At 38.8% G+C, this 26103-nt stretch overlaps 1 protein-coding gene across 2 annotated transcripts in view; it reads right to left on the bottom strand.

Annotated features, from left to right (window-relative positions):
• Positions 1-26103, bottom strand: part of GABRG3 (gamma-aminobutyric acid type A receptor subunit gamma3) — an 839241-nt gene that overhangs the window by 766824 nt on the left and 46314 nt on the right. For both annotated transcript variants that reach the window (XM_070358245.1, XM_070358244.1), the window contains exon 3: positions 4776-4843. In XM_070358245.1, the coding sequence (XP_070214346.1) occupies positions 4776-4843 (68 nt within the window). The remainder of the gene's footprint in view (positions 1-4775; positions 4844-26103) is intronic.

Genomic DNA, 26103 nt, shown 5'->3' with positions numbered 1-26103 from the left:
AGTGATGCCATCCAGCCATCTCATTTAAAATTATGCCACATGAAATAAGTCAGAGTAAGACAAATACTCTATGATCATCTTATATGTAGAATCTTTTAAACCAGAAATCATAAAAACAGAGCAGATCCATTGTTTCCAGGGATGGCAGGGGGTACTTATGGGTAAATGTTGGTTGAAGTGTATAAATTTCCAGAATTAAGATAAGTGAGTCCCAGGGATAGAATATATAGCACAGTGACTACAGTTAACAATATGGTTATTATACACTTAATAGTTTCTAAATGAGTAGATCTTAAAATTTTTATCACCCACACCAAAAAAATGATCATGTGTGGCAATGAAAGTATGAACTAATGTTACTGTTTCAATTATTCTACAATACATATATACACACAATCACCTTAAACTTATGTAATATTTACATAAACTATATCTCAATGAGCTGGGAAGAATTTTAAACTGCTCTAAAAACAAAGTCTATTAGTATTTTTAATAAAAGGAAAATCATCCCAGCATCAGACTCACCCTTGAGCCCTTTCCATCTCAAGTTTCAAGCCCGAGCTGTAGCTCTATAGGTGTCGCTGCTGCATGTTCTGATGACCACAGACAGAGTGGGCTGGAGTCAGAAACACTGCTCCAGGGTCTCCATCCGGTCAGCTCCAGCTCCTCCTCACAAATAAGTGTGAAAGGCAGTATCTTCTCTACCGTGACCTCACAGAAGATCACACAAGACAGGCTGATAGCACGGAGGAGGCATCAAAACAGCAGTTTTCTTTGTTCCATTCCAGTCAGGTCTCTTATGGTAAATATTCTCAAAAATAAACTCTCAAGCTCCCTTATATGCAGCTTCCATACAAGGAAACAATTGAAACAAATTTTGAAATGATTTATTTGAAACAAATCATGGGTAATTCTATGAGGAACTGTGCACATTTAGATATGCTAAAATTGCCACAAAGACAAAGACAGAGGATGTGATTGAAGCTTACAGAAAAATAGAAAAAGGTTCTCTTCAACCCATCTGAATCGCTTCTAATCTCTGTAACTAGAAAAAGCATAAACAACTTCAGGAGAGACAAGACAATGGAAAACACTCTGTTAAGGAAGTGACTGAATGCAACTTCATTTTATTTAGCAGGGAGGAGAATGTCTGAGACTGGAACTTCAGTATGAATAATATCAATAAAAGAAGCAGAAAAGCTGGAAGGAAAAAAGGAAGAAGAGGAAGAAATCGTTTTCTCTCTTTCCTTGAGTGTTAAATGAATAGTTAGAGGAAGTCATAAATTTATCAGGATTTAGCTATGGTCAAAACTGCAATAAAAATGTCCATCGTTAAATCCTGTACACATCTCTAAATTGTGCCTTTCTCCCACAATGTGTTTTTTAATTTGTTTTGGTCTCTCTCATATTCTTTTTTCTATTATTATTGCTGACTCAATCCCCAATTCCCACTTCAACAGTCAGTTCACTACTTTTAAATTGCTTTTCTTTTTCATGAGGTCCACATTAAAGCACTTTATAATACTTTTGAAACTGTATCATTTGCTTTCATAGATACAGTGGGTAAATGTGATGTACGTGGCAATGTGAGAAGAAGCCCTCTGTCATTCTGACTTCTAAGCATAGAGCTAGGAAAACAAAGGCTGGAAGTACTCAACCTTCAGGAAGCAGATGCAGAGAGAATGTTTAGGGCAGTGGAATTACTCTGCATGATACTGTGATGGTTGAAACATGTTGTTACAGATTGGTCCAAACTCACAGATGTACAATATCAGGAGGGACTCCTAATGTAAACCATGGGCTCTGGGTGATGATGATGTATCAATGTGGGTTTACTGATTGTAACAAATGTTTTCACAGTTGGGGAGGCCATGCATGAATGGAGGCAGGGAGAATATAGGGAATCTCTGCACCTTCCTCTCAACTTTGATGTGAACCTAAAAATGTCTTTTCACAACTAAAAATCTAAATTTAAAAAAAGGAAGCCCTTGCCTCCCGAGGCCTCTGAAACCTCCCTCAGGGGTTTTGCACATTCCCTCCTTCAGGAAAGTGAATCTGTCTTTGCTCTGACCCCCTGGGCATCAGGATGGCTTGTTCATGAATCTGGATTTGAGCTAATCTCTCGTGAAGTCAGACCTGCACTTACTCAAACGGGAGTGTCCACACGCTCCCCAGTGCAGGGTCTGTCCAGGGCAGAGCTGAGGGAAGGCTGAAGCTCTCAGCACGCACGGCCTCCGAGTCTCAGTCCCCACAGTTTCCTAGCCCACGCACCCCATGGCTTCAAACATCAAGTCAGTTGGTCCCCAGTCACGTCACGTATCTGCCATCCTGCTTTTTCCTGCCAACTTCCCACCTGTCCCACCTTGTCCGAGCCCCGCCTAGTAGCTTCACCTCAGGCAGAAAAGCCCTCATCAGAGAAATCTAACCCACCTGCAGTGAGCCTTCCAAGGGGGTGCTGGCCGTTAGCAGAGCCCTGTCACTTATTTTTAGCCTCCTCTGCAGCCTATGATTTTCACAAAGAAAAGTCTATCAATTCCAGCAGCAAAGACTGATTCCGGGCACAAAGTAGATCTCAAGGTGGCAGGAGTTCATGAAAATCCCTAGATATGCAAATACAAGCAACTGTTCCTAAAACAGTTTTACAACTATGTATCTTTGGAGGCATTCTGTTTTAGCGTTACACATAAAGCAGTGTCTGAATAAAGCATTACGGAACTAATACAAGTAAATACAATTCCGGAACAGGAAACCCTGAGAGACTGACTACTGAATCAGGGAAAGGCACAGTTTGCAGTCACAGTTTACCTTTCACGATCTGTGTAGGGTGAATCTTCTTTTATTCATTTCCCCTCTTTGTTAGTGGTCCATCTCCACTGTGTGGATGACATAGGGGATTTTTTTTGAGTGACCCATAAATAGAATTTCAGCCCCACATGGAACCTTTCTATCATCAGAGAAAAGATGAGCACTTTTAATACCGGGCAATGAAAAGAAACAATTTTGCTATGAATTTTGGAAGGATTATTTCCATCCACAGAACTCTGCAATGAAAGGAAGGCTTCTTAAGCTGGCATTATGCAATCCCCCTTCAGCATCATGCATCCCCTGAATCCAGGAGCCACTGTGCAGCAGGGAAGCACAGGACGAGCCCAGCATTAGGTCACTGGCCTGCAGAGCAAGGGCCTGCTCCTAGAATCTGCACACTCTGGTCAGGGAGGCCCGCTCTGGCCCACGGTGCCTGTGAGGGGACCCTGACACTAGTGAATTCCAACATTCCAGCACCTTCCTAAGAGCCAAGCACTCTGTACAGGAAAGGACTTCTACACTATAAACAGTTACTTCTGGAGCCTTTTTGCTTATAAGTATGTGAAAATATACTAAAATTTTATTCAGGGAAATCACACATGTACTTGACCCCATATTTTATTTTTCTTGTTTATTTACCCCCAGGAAGACAGAAGTATAAGCTGAGTATTCTCAGATTCTTTCCTGAGAAACACTGAAAGGCAGGTCTTTTGGTCCTTGAAAAAATGAACTAAAATTTAAAAACTGTCATTTATATTCATCCCTAGTTTTAATGAGGTCAGACATAGCCAATGACTGCACAACTGCACATAACATCACCTGGAAATTTACACACAGTAAACAACGCGTGGACAAGATGCGGGTGGACAATACGGTTCTGGTACAAAAATGGAAACATTTCAATGGAATAGGATAGAAAACCCTAAAATAATACCATGCACTAATGGTCCATTAACCTATGACAAAGGAGGCAAGACTACACAATGGTGCAAAGACAGTCTCTTCAACAAATGGTGCTGGGGAAACTGGAAAGCCACATGTAAAAAAGTGAAAATAGATCATTCTTTAACTCCATACACAAAAATAAGCTCCGATGGATTAAAGACCTAAATGTGAGACTAGACTCCATACAACTGCTAGAGGAGAACACAGGCAGAACGCTCTGTGACATAAACCACAGCAACATACGTTTTTTGATCCATCTCCCAGAATAATGGAAATACAAACAAAAATTTTAAATGGGACCTACTTAAACTCAAAAGATTTGCACAGCAAAGGAAACAATAAACAAAACCAAAAGACAACCCACAAATTGGGAGAAAATATTTGTGAATGATGTTACTAATAAAGGATCAGTCTCCAAAATTTACAAACAGCTCATGACACTTACAGCATCAAAACAAACAACCCACTCAAAAAATGGGCAGAAGATCTAAACAGACATTTCTCCAAAGAAGACATACAGATGGCCAAGAGGTACATGAAAAGATGTTCAACATCACTAGTTATTAGAGAAATACAAATCAAAACCACAATGAGGTGTGACCTCACACCAGCCAGAACGGCCATCATCAAAAAATCCACAAACAGTAAATCTGGAGAGGGTGTGGAGAGAAGAGACTCCTCCTCCTGTGGATGGGAATGTAAACTGGTACAGCCACTATGGAGAACAGTATCGACGTTCCTTAAAAAACTAAACATAGAGCTATCATAAGACCCTGCAGTTCCATTCCTGGGCATATATCCAGAGAAAAACATGGGATGAGATACTTTTTAATCACTACTGATGTCACAATCTCTATTCCTTGAGTTTTACCACTTTCAGTGTTTAAACTTTCAATAAATGCTACATATTTAAGAAGTCAATTGTGAACTTAAACTTGCATGATAGATCTCAAACAGAAATCCACAATAAGAGCGTAAGCAAGAACTGATACAAAGACCGTCAGATCAGAAAAGAAGCTTCTTACCATGTTTATCGATGACACAGGACCAATGCTGTTAACATAGATGTCAACATCAATTACAGTGGGTTTTACTGTGGAGAAAACACACGTATGTTAGTTAATACTCTGTGCCAGAAAGCGCCTCAACTTCCTCTGAGTCACACACTGACAGCTCAACAGCATACGGAAAAGTGGTGGATTTTTCTTTGGGATCTGCATGGCAGTTACAATTTTTAAATGATGAAGGATTCTTACAGTTAGTAAATTTAATTGTGAAAAAACAGGATATTTATACACTGCAAGTTGCCAGTGACAGATGACTATGATACTCTAAAAGTCTTTGTTTAGCTGATTATACGACAGAGAAAACATAAAAAGGTTAAATATAAGACATCACATAAGAAATGTCAAAGTTATGCTATGAAATCAAACCTAAGTAATGAGTAATATTGGAGAAGGAAATGGGAACCGACTCCAGTATTCTTGCCTGGAGAATTCCATGGACAGAGAAGCCCGGTGGGCTATAGTCCATGGAGTCACCAAGAGTCAGACACGACTGAGCAACTAATACACACCCACACAATGAGTAATATCAGGGACAATTCAAGTTATTTATCCATTACTTTGGTGGAACTCAAAGCAAAGATCTGGAGAATACATATACCAAAAGAGATTAAGAAATGTTCATTGTTATCATTATTACGTAAAGACACATACGCATATCACAGATTTCAAATTCTGCAACTCAGAAAAGAATAACACTTCAGTAAATCAAGGAATTACCATTCCAACTATGAGGTAGTAAAATTCATACAACAAAAAACTGTAATATCTAACTGTGCATCAGAGGTAAAATTAGCTCATTTAACCTTAAAGAAAATCAGTTCCCCTCTCCTTGGCAGAAATGGAACTTGAAAGACCAGTAATGAGATTCCCGAAACAAACTCCAAGTCAGGGGTCTGTGCCACCAGAAAGGAGGTGGCTTCCTTTCCCCAGCACTAAGCAACTGATTGGTATGGGGAGAAGAACACCAATTTCAGAGTATTTCTGCTCTGCTGCTGCTGCTGCTGCTAAGTCGCTTCAGTCGTGTCTGACTCTGTGCCACCCCATAGACGGCAGCCCACCAGGCTCCCCCATCCCTGGAATTCTCCAGGCAAGAACACTGGAGTGGGTTGCCATTTCCTTCTCCAATGCATGAAAGTGAAAAGTGAAAGTGAAGTCGTTCAGTCGTGTCTGACTCTTCATGACCCCATGGACTGCAGCCTACCAGGCTCCTCCGTCCATGGGATTTTCCAGGCAAGAGTACTGAAGTGGGTTGCCATTGCTTTCTCCATTTCTGGCCTGGAGGAACACAAATAAGACTCCTGAACCTCTGCATATAAGCAAGGTATTTCTACGGAAACAAGAGTGTTTGTATCAGCAATTATTACAATAAGCTTCCTCCAGTTTTGCTAAATAAGTAATCATTGATGAGTGGCACCTGTCAGCTCAAGTCTGTTGTTCAATTACATACCCAGCAGTCTGCAGCCTGAGCCATGTTATTCAGACCTTCATGAAAATAAAAATAATGATAATGAACTGGAGTCAACTATTCTGTCAGCACAACCAAGTCATGTTAGCTTCAGAGCTGTTGGCATTTTGGAAAACACCCCAATATGATTCTATGAACTATGCACATAGTGTTTAAATTTTGTTAAAGGACTATTCAGCATTTTAAACTGAGCTTTGCTAACTACTTTGAACAGCAAGTAGCATCTTTCTTCAACTTAATTGGATTCAGCAAATATTCTGTCTCCAAATGCTGCATAACCTTATTAATGTTATACAAAGGTTGTGTTAAGTCAGTCAGTTGAGGACCTACTTTTTGCAAGAGATTTTTTCTGGTTGTTTCAGGTATTTACCAGACTTTAGGTTTCCAGAGCTTTTAATCTTATTAAATAAAAAGGATCTACAGATGTAAAGCCTTAACAACTTGAAGCGGGAAGTATCAAATAAGTATTAAGTGCAATAGTATAATAAAGGTTTTAAGAGAAGAGTTTGGAAAACACACACACACACACAAAACCTGGGAGAAAAGCTGTTTTAAGCAACTTCTCCTTTAAGCAGTGTCATGCTAAAGTAAAAAGAATCTAGGAATGTGGCCCTGACAGTGGTACTCAGGAAACAGGGCGGCCACAGGAGGCTCAAGATTTACAACTCAAGGACTAGAGATTAAGCCATAATAAATGATTTTCAACAGCATGTCAAGACCATTCAGTGGGGAAAAAGTATTTACAACAAATGGTGTTATGTAAACTGGATACCCACAAGCAAAAAAATGAAGTCGAACCCTTACACAATATAGAAAAATTAACTCAAAATGGATCAGAAACCAAAAGGATGGTTTGAAACTACAAAATTCTTTGAAGAAAACACAGGAGAAAAGCTTAATGACACTGAATTTGGTAATGATTTCTTATATATGACACCAAAAGCACAGGCAATAAAAGAAAAAGATAAACTGGACTACATCAAGATTAAAAAGTTCAGTTTATATTTTTTTGCATCAAAGGACACAATTAACATAGTGGATTGCTGTTGTTGTTGTTGTTTGGTTGCTAAGTCATGTCTGACTCTTCTGTGGTCCATGGATTGTAGTCTGCCAAGCTCCTTTATTCATGACATTTCCCAGACAAGAATATTAGAGTGGTTTGCCATTTCCCTCTCCAGGAGACCTTCCCGACCCAGGGATCAAAACTGCATTTCCTGCATTGGCAGGCAGATTCTTTACCACTGAGTCACATAGGAAGCCCAACACAGTGGACAGGCAACCTGTATAATGGGAAAAAACATCTGGAAATCATGTATGTTGTAAGTTTGATATCCAAAAAATAAAAAAGACTCCCAAAACTCAACAACAAATAAGCAAAAGAACCTGACTTAAAAATGGGTAAAGGACTTAAGGCAAAAGAGACAAACAATGACCAATAGGCACATGAAAATATACTTAACATTATTAGTCACTGGGGAAAGGCAAATCAAAACAGCTTCGTATCCATTATGATGACTGCTATTTAAATTTTTAAAAAACATAAATTAGCCAATCACAGACACACTGTGCTTCCACTTATATGAGGCAACTACAGTAGTCAAACTCACAGAGGTAGGAGGGAGAATGGGGGCTGCCAAGAGCTGGAAGGCAGAGACAATGCAAAGTCAGTGCTTAAAGGCTACAGTTTCAGCTACACAAAATGAAGAGCTCTAGAGATGGATGGTGGTCATAGTTGCACAATAATCTGAATGTACTAAATACCACTGAGCTGCACACTTGAAAGTGGTTAAAATCGCAAATTTATGTGCATTTTACCAGAAATTTTTTAAAAACATTAAGCTCTGGGTAGTTGGGAGAAGGATGAAGGGTTACACAGATGCAAGAAAGTCAGGAATGAGGGGAGAAGGGATGGCAATTTTCTGAGTGAAAAGGAACAGATTCTATTGAAGAAGAGCATAAAATAGGACTGATGGAGTTGAGTCCTCTGCATTTAGTTCAAAAATGAATTTGCTTTCAAGTTTTCATTTCATTTCTATCTTGGAAATCTATTTGGAAATTCTGTCATGCAATTCTATTTGGAAATCACTATTTCCTAAAAACTCAGAATTTGTATATTTGAGAAGAATCATTCTCATAACCTGTGCAACATAAATGAACACTGCAGAGCTGCCTAGGGTAAGTTTTGCTAAGAGTCAACCACATTTGTTTCCTCGAAAGACTGACGGCACCCAAAGAGGAATTACAGGGACTATACTTTCTACTTGCCTCTGCCACAATACCAATGCAGATTTTTGTTTGGTTGCTGTTCTTTGCCCAATCCTGAACCTTCTCATGGAGAAGGAAATGGCAACCCACTCCAGTGTTCTTGCCTGGAGAATCCCAGGGACGGGGCAGCCTGGTGGGCTGCCGTCTATGGGGTCGCACAGAGTCAGACGTGACTGAAGCGACTTAGCAGCAGCAGTGGCTTATGCTTCCCACTCTGGGACACTAAACTACAGTCAAGTCTAATTCCACCGCTGGTGCTCCTACTGGTTTTGCAGGTTTTGGCAGTTTCTGGGGCACAGCCACCATCTTTGAATGCAAGGAGTTAGAGTGTCCTGTCGACAATGTTATCTTGTCTGTCTGGGATGCCCAGTCTTTTCTCTGGACTCCCTCAGCTGTATCATACTAGCCCCGTTAAAGGATCCTCAAAGCAACCAATACTGGTCTTCTCCCTGGGGTCTGACACCTGAGCGTGAGCCTTGGCACCCTGCCCCTAACTTCTGCCATGGGTTCAAGCATCTGAGCTGCTTCTCAGCTAGGAAATGCTGTTCAGCAATGAGGTCTGTGATGAATTCTCTCCATTTTGCCTTCGGGGCAATCACTGTTGTGCTCCCCTCTGAGGTTCCAAAGCTCCCTCTTGTCCTCACCTTTGAGGGGCTTTCCCAGTGTATGGAAACTTTTCCTCCTTCTCCACAACTCCCTCCCCAGGGCACAGGTTCTCATCCTGAAAGACTCTGTCTCTTCTTTTCCCCTCTTTTCCCCTTTTTTATAAAAACGTATTTTATTTTATTTGAAGGATAACTGCTTTACAATATTGTGTTGGTTTCTGCCATACATCAACATGAATCAGCCATAGGTATATATATGTTCCCTCCCTTGTGAACCTCCCTCCCACCTTCCACCCATCCCACATCTCTAGGTCATTACAGAGCCCCAGTTTGAGTTACTTGAGGCATACAGCAAGTCCCCACTGGCTATCTATTTACATATGGCAGTGTATATGTTTCCATGCTACTCTCCCCATTAGTCCCATCCTCTCCTTCCTCCCTCTGCCTTGTGTCCATAAGTCTGTTCTCTATGTCTATATCTTCACTGCTGCCCTGAAAATAGGTTCATCAGTATCATCTTTCTAGACTCCATATATATGCATTAATATACAATATTTGTCTTTCTCTTGCTGACTTACTTCACTCTGTATAATAGGATCTAGGTTCATCTACCTCATTAGAACTGACTCAAATGTGTTCCTTTTTATGGCTGAGTAATATTCCATTGTATATATGTACCACAGCTTCTTTATCCATTCATCTGTCAATGACCAATCTAGGTTGCTTCCATGTCCTATCTACTGTAAATAGTGCTTCAATGAACATTGGGGTACATGTGTCTTTTTCAACTTTGGCTTCCTCAAGGTATATGCCTAGTAGTGGGATTGCTGGGTAATATGATAACTTTGTTCCTAGTTTGTTTGTTTGTTTGTTTGTTTTAAGGAATCTCCATTAACACACCACTTACACCAATGGACAGATCATCAAAATCGAAAATTAATAGGGAAACATAAGCCTTAAATGGCATATCAAACCAGATGGACCTAATAGAACATTCCATTCAAATGCCAAAGAATACACTTTCTTCTCAAGTGCACATGGGACATTCTCCAGGATAGACCACATCTTGTGTCACAAATCAAACCTCAGTAAATTTAAGAAAATTGAAATCATACAAAGCATTTTTTCTGACCACACTATGAGACTAGATGTCAATAACAGGAAAACAAGCTGTAAAAAACACAAACACATGAAGATTAAAAAATACTTTTATAGATAACAAACAGGTTAATGAAGAAATAGAAAAGGAAAGAAAATTCCTAGAAACAAATGACAATGAATACCTGACGACCCAAAACCTATGGGAAACAGCAAAAGCAGTTCTAAGAGGGAAGTTTATAGCAATACAATCCTACCTCAAGAAACAAGAAAAACATCAAATAGACAACCTAACTTTACACGTAAAACAACTGCAAAAAGAATAACAAAAAACTCCAAAGTTAGCAGAAGGAAAGAAATCATGAAGATCAAAGCAGAAATAAATTAAGGAAACAGTAGTAAAGATGAATAAAGCTAAAAGTTGGTTCACTGAGATGATAAACAAAATTGACAAACAACCAGTCTCATCAAGAAAAAAAGGGAGAAGACTCAAATCAACAAAATTAGAAATGCAAAAAAGAGAGGAACAGACAACGGAGATATACAAAAGATCATAAGAGACTACCACAGGCAACGATATGCCAATAAAATGGACAACCTGGAAGAAATGGAGAGGTTCTTAGAAAAATTAAAACTTCCAAAACTGAACCAGGAAGAAATGGAAATTATAAACAAGCCAATTACAAGCACTGAAATCAAAACAATTTGTAATTAAAAAAAAAAAAAATCTCCCCTAAAACAAAAGCCCAGGGCCAGATGGCTTCACAGGTGTAATCTGTCAAATATTTAGAGAAGAGCTAATGCCTATCCTTCTGAAACTCTTTCAGAATATTGTCTCTTTTTTATCTTTATCTTTTGCCCTACCTCATTCTAAGGAGATTGGCTTGCTTTTGTGGAAGTCTGGGATCTTCTGCCAGTGTTCTGAACATGTCCTGTAGGAGTTGCTCCATATGCAGATGAATTTTTGATGTATCTGTGGGGAGGAGGGTGACTTATTCCTCCAGGTCTTGAAGTTATTTCATTGGTTCAATTTTAAACAGAATTATTTTTTAATTTCTCTTTCTATGTTTCATTGTTAGTATAAAGAAATGCAACAGATTTCTGTATATTAATCTTATATCCTGCCACCTAGCTGAATTCATTTATCAGTTTAATAGTTTTTATGCAAACCTTAATGTTATCTATACCTAGTATCATGTACTCTATATATAGAAAATCATGATTTTAAGTTATCATATTTACTTGGAATTTACATGTTAAATGTTCACATGAAATTAAATACTGCAACAAGAAGACTAATTCTTTAAGGTCTCTTGGAAACTGACAGTCATTACTGGCTGACTCAAGTGGTCAGATGGGCAAAAGGCTGATAAGAGACCATCTAAGACAAGACATTGCTGAAAATAGGCATCTGTTATATCAGAACTTACATTAGTTCACTGAAAGTGGAAAAGCTGAAAGTGACATTGGGAGAACACACCGTTCATATTCACTTAGAAATAAGCAAGAAATAGACAATGACAGACACAATTTAGGCAGAATATAGAGCTGGTCAGTGTTGACAGGGACAGAACTGTGATGTGCAGTGACTGTAGCTGTCCACAGAAGGCAATCCTAATGAGCTACTCCAGACTGGCAACAGTAGGGGTGAGGAATGGAGACCCCAAAGAACGCTGAGCAGTTGTGCTACGTGGGCAATAGGCAGGGGAGAACACTGCCTGGCCATCAGCCTGAAAAGTGGCTCTGTTCTAACCAGTTCCATAATCTTGAAAAGCTTCTTAAGATCTCTGTGCCTTACTCCCCCCGTATCAAAGAGGAGCCGATGGCAGAACCCAATTTATGAAGGGGGCTCAGAGTGAGTGGTTGGACTATTGTCAAGTAAATAGTAGTTACTCAGTTAATTTTTTGCTTTGGCTTCTGGGGGGGAGGTCTCTAAAATTATACACAAAAGAAAGCCAACATCTTGCATTTGTCATTCTTTCAAATAATATTTATGCCTAAATGTCATTCTGGTCTCTTAAAGTTTTACTTTTCATAAATTTAAATATACAGATAGAAAACTTTACATTGCAACAAATCAATAGAAAAAAGAGATATAAATAATACCAACTCTCATGCCCACGAAGGTTAAATAGAAGTGCTCTTCAAATACTGGGAATATCTCTTCCAGTCTTCCTCTGCTTTTGAAGAAAGGGAGTGGGGCTCATCTGCTGCTGGTCCCTCCACCTTACTGCCCACTTCCTTTACTTGAACTGAGAGTCTCCCAGGGCAAGGTGATGCATGAAGCAGATTGACTCCCCCACTCCATCGTCAACTTCCCTGTAAGTACTTCCTCCCATCCTTCTGCTGACGCCCACAGACGAAAGTTTGTTAATACATATTAAATGGCACTATAGTAAGAATTTTTCATTTAATTACTATATAACACTATTTTTATTTCCATTTAAGGACAGGAAGCTAAAACATGATTAAGGAAGTGACTTACAGAGGATTCTGCAGCCTCACAGACACAAACTCCCAGAGTTTCACTCTCAACCTCCCAGAGACTTAACTTTGGTAATAAAGCTTAAAGGGATTCTGGGGAACAATGACTTCAGTGCAAGCTTACCACCACCACCACTACTATCACAAATAATCTTTCCAGGCTCTTTGAAAAGTCCAAATACTCTGTCTCCGAGGCTTATATTAACTTAATCTATACGATCTCAATGGAGATGTGTTTTCAAATGCTCTTCTCCAGCTTGGAGAATATTAGGTTATAAGGATGGGTGGATGAAAGGATTTGGGTAAGAGGTTCATAGAATGTGCAAGCTTGTTAATACTACATTTTTGCCAAGACCCTAGGTTCATGCAAAAGCATCTGACATAGCTTAGTGCAAGAGAATTTAGACGATGAGTCACTATTATAGGTCCCATTTCAGCTCCCTTAGGGTTCCTACCTGGTCAGTTCTGACTTGATTACAGTGTTTAGAACTAATCCCACCTCCACTAATCCCAGAACTATGGATTCAACTCTAAATTCTCACTTCTCTTCAATCATCCTTTAGATGTGTGATCTCAAGAGGGCCAAGCAGAGCTTACAAAGATCAAGAAAAAAACTGCCATCACCTCAGACCTTTGTCAGACCTGATAGTAATATGGAAAAAGGTAAACAGTGAGATTCCACATTTGCATACACTCAAATAAAACGTTTTACTAAAGCAGGCAATTTGAGAATTCACATTCTCAGAAGAAAGAAAAGAGCACTGGGGTTAAAGTTCAGAACCATAAAGTTCAGAACCACCAGTTCCAATGGGTAAGTGCTTCAAAGCTCATATCTACATTTCCAACTATTAAAAGAGTTTGGTAATAAGAATATAAGAGAATTGAAAAAGTACCTTAAAAATTCTTATAATGTCACAAATTTGACTCTGAAGCAGTCATATGACTTTATGAAAGTAATTTAAGTTTTCTGGAACTCATTTTCCCCACTGCAAACTGAGTGTTTGAAGTAAGTTTTCCTTCCAGCCATGGACTGTAACAGGAAAGATAACACTATGGACTCCCTTCATAATGGCACTTTCTCCTTTCTACTACCTGACTGGCAATATCAGACTGCATTTATCAACAGGGTTTTCAGTCTGTAGCACACATGAAAAGCTAGCTGCACCACACCTTTAAACAGTGAAAAGACTGAGGATGACATGGGAGCATCATACTTGGCTGCTGCTGCTGCTGCTGCTAAGTTGCTTCAGTCGTGTCTGACTCTGTGCTACCCCATAGACGGCAGCCCCACAGGCTCCCACGTCTCTGGGATTCTCCAGGCAAGAACACTAGAGTGGGTTGCCATTTCCTTCTCCAAACATGAAAGTGAAAAGTGAAAGTGAAGTCGCTTAGTCACGTCCGACTCTTCTCGACCCCATGGACTGCAGCCTACCAGGCTCCTCCGTCCATGGGATTCTCCAGGCAACAGCACTGGAGTGGGGTGCCATTGCCTTCTCCGGTCATACTTGGCAGATCTCATTGTATGTCAAATTCCTAACACTGACACCAGCACGATGGCAGAATAGAAGCCCTGATCCTTGTCTACACAGAGAAGTTAACTTAACAGTACCTGGACCAACTGCCTTTGCAAGGAATCTAAAAGCCATTAAAAGACTGCAGCACCCCAGGTAGACTTGACGTCAACCACAAGGGGGCCCAGGAGAAAAATTCAGGTCATGCTCTCACGGAGGCCCTGCTCCCTGATACTGACAGAAACACTGGGTGAAAACGCCCAGGTCTCAACTTCTCCCTGAGGAAGGGAAGAGAGAAGTGTAACCAACACACATCCAGTGTTCTGACTCCTGGGAGGACCACCTGGACTGGTTTCTGTCTTGCCTGAACTTAAGCCCTGACAGGATAGGGACACAAGGTTGAGGACTACTGAGAACAAAAGCCATTCATAGGTGTGGCCGCTCAGTAGAGTCTGCAGTAAGGCAGACAGACACTAGGGGCAACTCCAGGGTCAAATCAGCAAACCTCTTCAACTGCATCACACACAGAAGCCCAGCGAGTCTGACAGGGAATCGGGATACACACAGAAGCCCAGAGAGCTTGATACCCTGAATCTGTAGACTATATTAGGTAGCACAATCATTTTCACAATATTGATTCTTCCCAACCAGGAGCATGGAATATCTCCATTTTTTATGTGGTTTTTTCATTTCTTTCATCAGTGTCTTATAGTTTTTTGTATACAGCTCCTTTGTCTCCTTCAGTTCAGTTCAGTTCAGTCGCTCAGTCATGTCCAACTCTTTGCGACCCCATGAATTGCAGCACACCAGGGCTCCCTGTCCATCACCAACTCCTGGAGTTCACCCAAACTCTCCTTAGGTAGGTTTATTCCGAGGTATTTTAGTCTTTTTGTTGCAATGGTAAATGAGGTTTATTCCTTAATTTCTCTTTTTTCCATTGTTAGTACCTAGGAATACAAGTGATTTCTGTGTATTGATTTTGTATCCTGCAACTTTACTAAATTCACCAATTAGCTCTAATAATTTTCTGAAAGTATCTTTAGGGTTTAGCCCTATGTACAGTATAAAAATATACTGTATATACAAAAATATTGTAGATACAGTATACAAGTATACTCATCTACAATTAGACTTTTGCTTCTTCCATTCCAATCTGGATTACTTTTACTTACTTTTCTTCTCTGACTGCCATAGCTAGGACTTTCAACACATGAAAAGATGCTCAACATCACTCATTATCAGAGAAATGCAAATCAAAACCACTATGAGGTGCCATTTCACACCAGTCAGAATGGCTGCAATCCAAAAGTCTACAAATAATAAATGCTGGAGAGGGTGTGGAGAAAAGGGAACCCTCTTACACTGTTGGTGGGAATGCAAACTAGTACAGCCACTATGGAGAACAGTGTGGAGATTCCTTAAAAAACTGGAAATAGATCTGCCTTATGATCCAGCAATCCCACTGCTGGGCATACACACTGAGGAAACCAGAAGGGAAAGAGACACATGTACCCCAATGTTCATCACAGCACTGTTTATAATAGCCAGGACATGGAAGCAACCTAGATGTCCATCAGCAGATGAATGGATAAGAAAGCTATGGTACATGTACACAATGGAGTATTACTCAGCCATTAAAAAGAATACATTTGAATCAGTTCTAATGAGGTGGATGAAACTGGAGCCTATTATACAGAGTGAAGTAAGCCAGAAGGAAAAACACCAATACAGTATACTAACGCATATATATGGAATTTAGAAAGATGGTAACAATAACCTTGTGTACGAGACAGCAAAAGAGACACTGATGTATAGAACAGTCTTATGGACTCTGTGGGAGAGGGAGAGGGTGGGAAGATTTGGGAGAATGGCATTGAAACATGTAAAATATCATGTATGAAACGAGATGCCAGTCCAGGTTCAATGCACGATACTGGATGCTTGGGGCTAGAGCACTGGGACGACCCAGAGGGATGGTATGGGGAGGGAGGAGGGAGGTGGGTTCAGGATGGGGAACACATGTATACCTGTGGCAGATTCATTTTGATATTTGGCAAAACTAATACAATTATGTAAAGTTTAAAAATAAAATAAAATAAAATAAAATAAAAAACTATGTTGAATAATAGTGGTGAGCGTAGGCACTCTTGTCTTGTTCCTGATCTTAGAGGGAATGATTTCAGGTTCTCAGAACTGACAATAATGTTTGCTGTTGGCTTGCTCTATATGGTATCTGTTATGTTAAGGTAGGTTCCTTCTATGCCCATTGTTTGAAGAGTTTTTATCATAAACTGGTGCTGAATCTTGTCAAAAGCTTTTTATGCATCTATTGAGATTATCATGTTCTTTATCTTTCATTTTGTTAACATGGTGTAGCACATTGATTGATTTGCACATATTGAAGAATACTTGCATCCCTGGGACAAAACCACCTTGATCATGGTGTATGATCTTTTTAATGTGTTGTTGAATACTGTTTGCTAAAATTTTGTTGAGGATTTTTGAATCTTTGCTCATCAATGATATTGACCTATAATTTTCTTTTTTTGTGATGCTTTTGGTTTTAGTATCAGGGTGATAGTAGCCTCATAGAATGAGTTTGGAAGTGTTCCTTTCTCTGCAATTTTCTGGAAGAGTTTCAGCCTTGGAAGGTTGAACTTTTCTAACAATCTGTCCATTTCCAATGGCATTCTTAAGACAACTAAAATAATAAATTTCACAATTTGTATGGAAACACAAGAGACCCAAAATAGCCGAAGCAATCATGAGAAAGAAGAATGGAGTTGGAGGAATCAACTTACCTGGTTTCAGAGTATATTACAGAACTACATACAGTCATCAAGAAAGTTTGGGACTGGCACAAAAACAGTAATATAGACCAATGGTACAAGACAGAAAGCCCAGAGATAAACCCATGTACCTATAATGACTTTATTTTTGACAAAGGAGGCAAGAAAATACAATGGGAAAAAGACAGTCTCTTCAATAATTGCTGCTGGGAGAACTGGACAACTATGTGTAAAAGAATGAAATTAGAACACTTCCTAACACCATACACAAAGATAAACTCAAAACTGATAAAACATCTAAACATAAGACCAGAATCTATAAAACTCTTAGAAGAAAACATAGGCAGAACACTGTATGACATACATCACAGCAAGATCCTCCATGACCCACCTCCTAGAATAATGGAAATAAAAACAAAAATAAACAAGTGGGACCTAATTAAGCTTAAAAGTTTTTGCACAGCAAAGGAAACTATAAAAAAAGGTGAAAAGACAACCCTCAGAATGGGAGAAAATAATAGCAAAATAAACAACTGACAAAGGATGATCTCCAAAATATACAAGCAGCTCATACAATTCAATACCAGAAAAACAAACAACCCAATCAAAAAGTGGCCAAAGACCTAAACAGACATATCTTATTACTCACGAGAAGTGAAGTTGCTCGGTCATGTGCAACTCCTTGCGATTCCATGGATTGTAAGTCTACCAGACTCCTCTGTCCATGGAATCGTCCCAGAAAGAGTATTGGAGTGGGTTGCTACTTCCTTCTCCAGGGGATCTTCCCAACCTGGGGATGAAACCCAGGTCTCCCACATTGCAGGCAGAAGCTTTACCTTCTAAGCCACCAGGGAAACCCAAAGAAGATATATAAATTGCTAAGAAACACATGAAAAGATGTTCAACATCGCTCATTATTAGAGAAATGCAAATCAAAACCACAATGAGACGTCACCTCACACTAGTCAGAATGGATATCATGAAAAAAAATCCACAAATAACAAGTGCTGGAGAGGATGGGGAGAAAAGAAGAGAACCCTCTTGCACTTCTGGTGGGAATGTAAACTGATACAACACTATGGAAGACAATATATACAGACTCCTTAAAAACTAGAAATAAAGCCACCATCAGTTCAGTTCAGTTCAGTCGCTCAGTTGTGTCTGACGCTTTGTGACCCCATGAATCACAGCACGCCAGGCCTCCCTGTCCATCACAAACTCCCAGAGTTCACTCAGACTCATGTCCATCGAGTCAGTGATATCATCCAGCCATCTCATCCTCTGTCGTCCCCTTCTCCTCCTGCCCTCAATCCCTCCCAGCATCAGAGTCTTTTCCAAAGAGTCAACTCTTCGCATGAGGTGGCCAAAGTACTGGAGTTTCAGCTTTAGCATCAGTCCTTCCAAAGAACACCCAGGACTGATCTCCTTTAGAATGGACTGGTTGGATCTCCTTGCAGTCCAAGAGACTCTCAAGAGTCTTCTCCAACACCACAGTTCAAAAACATCAAGTCTTCAGCACTCAGCTTTCTTCACAGTCCAGCTCTTACATCCATACATGACCACAGGAAACACCATAGCCTTGACTAGACGGACCTTTGTTGGCAAAGTAACGTCTCTGCTTTTGAATATGCTGTCTAGGTTGGACATAACTTTCCTTCCAAGGAGTAAGCGTCTTTTAATTTCATGGCTGCAGTCACCATCTGCAGTGATTTTGGAGCCCCAAATATAAAGTCTGACACTGTTTCCCATTTCCCCATCTATTTCCCATGAAGTGATGGGACCAGATGCCATGATCTTAGTTTTCTGAATGTTGAGCTTTAAGCCAACTTTTTCACTCTCCTCTTTCACTTTCATCAAGAGGCTTTTTCGTTCCTCTTCACTTTCTGCCATAAGGGTGGTGTCATCTGCATATCTGAGGTTATTGATATTTCTCCCCGCAAACTTGATTCCAGCTTGTGCTTCCTCCAGCCCAGCGTTTCTCATGATGTGCCAGGAGCAGGAGCTCCACCCATAGCAAAGGTCATGAGGAAGGAGGCTCGGCATACGCAAAGATGGGATCGAGCCTCAGGAGTCCCCCTGGAAATTCTCGAGCATCTACCCCCAAAATCAGAGTCTGCCTACTTTCTGCTTTGTGCTCTCACCTACCCTCTGACTTTATGGCGGCGGGGGGCTGTCCCCCACTACGTCTCTCTGAAAAAAGAGTTAACTTACAGCTCCGGTTAATAAAGTTCCTGGGTGTGATAATGTTTCAACTTACAAACTCCTTTGGAAGTCCTCTAGCCTGCCTGAATAGGTTTTTCCAGCCACATGTGATTGCTCAGAGCCTCCCAACTGTGAGAGGCATGAGATGTTCTAAACTGTCTAAATACATATTCCTTTGAGCAGTTAAAAGATTGATTAGAAATTGTATTGGTGAAGGGTTTTTCACTTGTTGGGCCAATGTTTGCTGCTAAGTTTCCATATCCCTTACCTGCTGTGTCCCTGGCAGTGTATTGACTAATATAATTGGTGAAAGTAGTAGCTTTAATGTTTGTAACCTGGGACCCTTGAGTTAATTCTTTTTCTTGTTATAGCCCACCACACCTTTGCGCTATAGGAATGCAACTTTATCTAATGCTTTTGGAGGGTGGCGCTTGACTAATCACCTTTAGAGAAAAATACGTTTTCTGAAGAAAGGGTCTTAAAATGTTAACAGGCCTCTGGGCCAGAAGATGATGCAAATCACCTAAACTTTTGCATATGATAAGTTTGCAGGAAGAAAGCCTGGCTTGCTGCATGACTCTACCCCTTCCCCCATTATCCTCTATGCATAACTTAAGGTATAAAAACTACTTGGAAAATAAAGTGCGGGCCTTGTTCACCGAAACTTGGTCTCCCCATGTCGTTCTTTCTCTCACCTTCTGGCTGAATTATTCAGCCTCTTTTCTCCACTGAATTTCCTCACTGAGCTATCCTTATTTCAGCCTCTTTTCTCCACTGAATTTCCTCACTGAGCTATCCTTATTTAACCACTCTTTATATCTTTAATTAACGTTTAATTAAGCAATTTTTCCTGATCCTCGCTGATGCCGTCCCTGCTTCGAATTCCCTGGATCCACCGGGGCTGGACCCCGGCAATGATGTACTCTGCATAGAAGTTAAATAAGCAGGGTGACAATATACAGCCTTGATGTACTCCTTTTCCTATTTGGAACCAGTCTGTTGTTCCATGTCCAGTTCTAACTGTTGCTTCCTGACCTGCATACAGGTTTCTCAAGAGGCAGGTCAGGTGGTCTGGTATTCTCATGTCTTTCAGAATTTTCCACAGTTTATTGTGATCCACACAGTCAAAGGCTTTGGCATAGTCAATAAAGCAGAAATAGATGTTTTTCTAGAACTCTCTTGCTTTTTTGATGATCCAGCAGATGTTAGCAATTTGATCTATGGTTCCTCTGCCTTTTCTAAAACCAGCTTGAACATCTGGAAGTTCATGGTTCATGTATTGCTGAAGCCTAGTTTGGAGAATCTTGAGCATTACTTTACCAGCATGTGAGATGAGTGCAATTGTGTGGTAGTTTGAGCATTCTTTGGCATTCCCTTTCTTTGGGATTGCAATGAAAACTGACCATTTCCAGTCCTGTGGCCAATGCTGAGTTTTCCAAACTTGCTGACATATAGAGTACAGCACTTTCACAGCATCACCTTTTAGGATTTGAAATAGCTCCAGTGGAATTCCATCACCTCCACTAGCTTTGTTCATAGTGATGCTTCCTAAGGCCCACTTGACTTCACTTTCCAGGATGTCTGGCTCTAGATGAGTGATCACACCATCGTGATTAACTGGGTCATGAAGATCTTTTTTGTACAGTTCTTCTATGTATTCTTGCCACCTCTTCTTAATATCTTCTGCTTCTGTTAGGTCCATACCATTTCTGTCCTTTATCAAGCCCATCTTTGCATGAAATGTTCCCTTGGTATCTCTAATTTTCTTGAAGAGATCTCTAGTCTTTCCCATTCTGTTGTTTTCCTCCATTCATTATTAGAGAAATGCAAATCAAAACTAGAGTGAGATACTACCTCACACCAGTCCAAATGGCCATCATCAAAAAGTCTACAAATAATAAATTCTGGAGAGGGTATGGAGTAAAGGGAACCTTCTTGCATTGCTGGTGGGAATGTAAAGTGATACAGCCACTATGGAAAAAGTTATGGAGAATTCTTAAAAAGCTAGGAATAAAACTACCATATGACCCCCACTAGGCATGTACTGTGAGGACACCAAAATTGAAAAAGACACATGTACCCCAAAGTTCATTGCAGCATTATTTACACTAGCTAGTACATGGAAGCATCCTAGATGTCCACTGACAGATGAATGGATAAAGAAGCTGTGGTACATACATACAATGGAACATTACTCAGCCATTAAAAAGAATGAAATAATGCCATTTAAAGCTACATGGATGGATCAAGAGACTTTCAAACTGAGTGAACTATGACAGACAGAGGGAGAATGCATGAATGTGTATGGTTGAACCCCTTCACTATGCACCTGAAAATGTCACAACATTGTTAATCGGCTGTACTTCAATTATAAAAAAAAAAAAAAGAGAGAGATGATTCTTTAAAAATCTCAACAAAATTGGTAAACCCTCCTAGTTGTACTTGGAGAAAAATATAGAAGACTCAAAAATATTGTAAATGAAACAGGGACATTAAAACTGATATCAAAAACAACAAAATTCTGTAAAGCAATTATCCTTCATTTAAAAAGTAAATAAATCTTAAAAAACTGATATCACAAAATCAAAAAGTATTATAAGAGACTAATATGAACAATTATACACCAACAACTGGATAATCTAGAAACTGGATAAATTCATAATAACATTCAACCTACTAAGACTGAAGCATGATGAAATAAAAAGTCAGGACAATTAACTACTAAGGAGACTGAATTAGTAATAAAAACCTAACACAGAAGAGCCCAGGATCAGACAGCTTCACTGATGACTTCTAGAAAAAGAAGAATTAACAACAAATCTCTCCTAACTCTTCCAAAATTCAAAGAGGAAGAACACTTCTAAACTCATTCTATAAGGTCAGCATCACGATTCTCGTACTAACACTAGACAAAAACATGACAAGCAAAGTACAGACCCAATATCTCTGATGAAAAATCCTCAACAAAATGCGAGTAAACAGAATTCAACAGCAAATTAAAAGTATTATACATCATGACCAAGTAGGATTTACTCTTGAAAAAGCAAGATGGTTCTATATATTAAAAACAATTAATATAATACATGACAGTAACAGAATTAAGAAAAAGCCATGATTATCTCAATTGATTCAAAAAAGAAACATGATAGAATTTCAATTTCATTAGGAAAAACATTCAACAAACCAGCAACAGAGGGAAACTACCTCATTATATTAAAGTCCATAAAAGAAGACCTCACAGCTAACCTGAAAAGAAGTAAAAAGCATCTATATTGCAAATTATCAGTTTACAGGAAAATGCATTACTTACAGAAACATTATGTTATAAACTGAAAATTCTAAAGATTCCACACACACACACACACAGAGTGTTACATCACTAGTTTAAAATTTGTCAAACTTTTGGGATGTAGAATCAATAAAAATTTGCTGTGTCTCCATATATTAACAATGAACAATTTGTAAAAGAAATTAAATAAAAAGTTTCATTTATGAGAGCACAGAAAAAATAAGATACTTATTGAATTATTCAGCTAAGGGGGGCAAAGGACTTGCAGGGTGAAAATACTACAAACTATTGCTGACTAAAATTAAAGAAGACACCAATAAATGAAAAGACATCTTGGGCTGATGGAGGGAATGACCTAATATTTTTAAGATGCCATTACTACCCAAAGTGTTCTAAGATTCAATGTAATCTCTATCAAAATACCAATGACATTTTTGGCAGAAACAGAAAAACCCCTCCTGAAGTTTATATGGCATCTTAAGGAACTCTGAGGAGTAAAGATATTTTCTTAAAAAAAAAAAAAAAAAAAAGAGGTAGCTGTCTCACACTTCTCAACTTGAAACAACTACAAAGCAACAATAACCAAGACAGCATGGTACCAGCATAAAGATGGATATTAAACCAATGGAACAGAATAAAGAACTCAGAAATAAGCCCTGGTGTACATGGCTAGATAATTTCTGACAATAGTGTCAAGACTACCATCAATATCATTCCAATGGGAAAGGACAGTCTCTTTAACAAATAATTTGAGGAAAAATAGATATCTACATGCAAAAGAATGAAGTTAGACTCTTACCTAACCTCATTTAGAGAAATTAACTCAAAATGCATCAAAGATCTTAATGAAAGGCAAAACTTTAAGATGCCTAGACTTAAAACCATGTGGGAAAAGATTCATGACACTGGATTTGGCAATAATTCCTTAGATGGGATAGCAACAAAGATAGATAAATGGGATTACATTAAACTTAAAAAAAATCACAATAATCAAGTTACCTAAACATCCATCAACTTATTGCATTAGATCTTTATTTATGCACCAAGACTGAATAAAGTGTGGTATACACATACAATGGAGTATTTCTCAGTCTTAGAAAAGAAGGAAATTTTGTCATATGCTACAGCATGGATGAACCTTGATGACATTAGGTTAAATGAAATGAGCCAGTCACACAACTCAAAACCTATGGGATCCAGTAAAGCAGTGCTAAGAGGGAAGTTTACAGCAATGCAAGCCTACCTCTAGAAACAAGAGAAACATCAAATAACCTAACATTACACCCAACTAGAAAAACAAGAACAACAACAAAAAAAAATCCCAAGTTAGGAGAAAGAAAGAAATCACAAACCTCAGAGCAGAAAAAGATGAAAAAGAAATGAAGGAAATAATAGCGAAGATCAATAAAACTAAAAGCTGGTTCTTTGACATGATATACAAAATTGACAAGCCATTAGCCAGACTCATCAAGAAAAAAAGAATATTCAAATCAATAAAATTAGAAATGAAAAAGAAGTTACAACAGACAACGCAGATATACAAAGGATCATAAGAGACTACTATGAGCAACTGTATGGAAAAAAAAAAAGGATAACCTGGAAGAAACGGACAAATTCTTAGAAAGGTACAATCTTCCAACACTGAACCAGGATGAAGTAGAAAATAAGAACAGAACAATGACAAGCACTAAAAATTGAAACTGTGATTAAAAAATAAAAATCTTCTAATAAACAAAAGTCCATGGTCAGATGGCTTCAGGTGCAAATTCTATCAAAAGTTCAGAAAAGAGCTAACAGCTATCCCGCTCAAACTGTTTAAAAAAACTGCAGAGGAGGGAATACTCCCAAACTCATTTTATGAGGCCATCATCACCCTGATATCAAAAAGAGACAAAGATACCACAAACAAAAAGAAAATTACAATATCACTGATGAATATGGATGCAAAAATCTTCAACAAAGTTCTATCAAACAGAATCCAACACATTAAAAGAATCATATACCATGATCAAGTGAGTTATATCCCAGGGATGCAAAGATTGTTCAATATATGCAAACTAATCAATGTGCTACAATATATTAACAAATTGAAAGACAAAAACCATATGATCATCTCAATAGATGCAGAGAAAGCTTTCAACAAAATTAAATGCCTATTTATGATAAAACCTCTCCAGAAAATTGGCACAGAAGCAACCAACTTCAACATAATAAGGGCCATATACAACAAGCCCATAGCAAACATTATTCTCAATGGTGAAGAACTGAAAGCATTTCCTCTAAGATCAGGAACCAGACAAGGGTGCCTTGTTCCTTTACTGCAAACAGTAAAACTCTCACTGTTTGCAGATGACATGATACTACACATAGAAAACCCTAAAAGAAGCTACCAACAACTACTAGAGCTGATTAATCAGTGTAGTAAAGTTGTAGGATATAATTTAATGCACAGAAATCTCTTGTATTCCTATACAATGACAATGAAAAAATCAGAAAGAAATGAAAGAAACAACCCCATTCACCACTGCAACAAAAAGAACAAAATATCTAGGAATAAGCCTACCTAAGGAGACAAAAGATCTATTTGCAGAAAACTATAAGACACTGATGAGAGAATCTCAGATGGCTCAAACAGATGGGGAGATATACCATGTTCTTGGATTGGAAAAATCAATATTGTTGAAATGACTATACTATCCAAAACAATCTAAAGATTCAATGCAATCGTTATCAAATTACCAATGGCATTTTTCACAGAACTAGAACAAAAAATTTCAGTTTGTATGAAACACAAAAGACCCTGAATACCAAAAGCATTACTGAGAAAGAAAAAAAAAATGGAACTTGAGGAATCAACCTCCCTAAATTCAAATTTTACTATGAAGCTACAGTCATCAAGAAAGTATGGGACTGGCACACAAACAGAAATATAGACTAATAGAACAAGACGGAAAACCCAGAGATAAACCCCCACACCTATGAGCACCTTATCTTTGAGAAAGGAGGCAAGAATATACAATAGAGAAAAGACCACGAGCCTCTCCAATAAGTGGTGCTGGGAGAACTGGTCAGCTACCTGTACATGGACGAAACTGGAACACTTCCTAATACCATACACCGAAATAAACTCAAAATGGATTAAAGCCTTATATGTAAGGCCAGAAACTATAAAACTCTTGAAGGAAAACAAAGAAGTATATTCTTTGACATAAATTGCAGCAAGATAATCTCTGACCCACCTCTTAAATTAATGGAAATGAAAACAAAAATAAACAAATGGGACCTAATAAAACTTAAAAGGTTTTGTACAGCAAAGGAAACTATAAACAAGATGAAAAGACAAGCCTCAGAACAGGAGAAAATAGCTGCAAATGAAGCAACTGACAAAGGGTTAATCTTGAAAATATATAAGCAGCTCATGCAGCTAAATATCAGAAAAACTAAGAACTCACTTATAAAAACGGACAGAAGATTTAAAAAGACATTCTCCAAAGAAGATACACAGATGGCTAATAAACACATTAAAAGATGCTCAACATTGCTCATTATTAGAGAAATGCAAATCAAAGCTACAATGA

Source organism: Bos mutus, chromosome 21, assembly GCF_027580195.1.
Source record: "Bos mutus isolate GX-2022 chromosome 21, NWIPB_WYAK_1.1, whole genome shotgun sequence".
In the NCBI taxonomy this organism is placed as follows: domain Eukaryota; kingdom Metazoa; phylum Chordata; class Mammalia; order Artiodactyla; family Bovidae; genus Bos; species Bos mutus.
The sequence above is the reverse complement of the archived record's forward strand: the minus strand, read 5'-3'. Positions and strand labels throughout refer to the sequence as shown.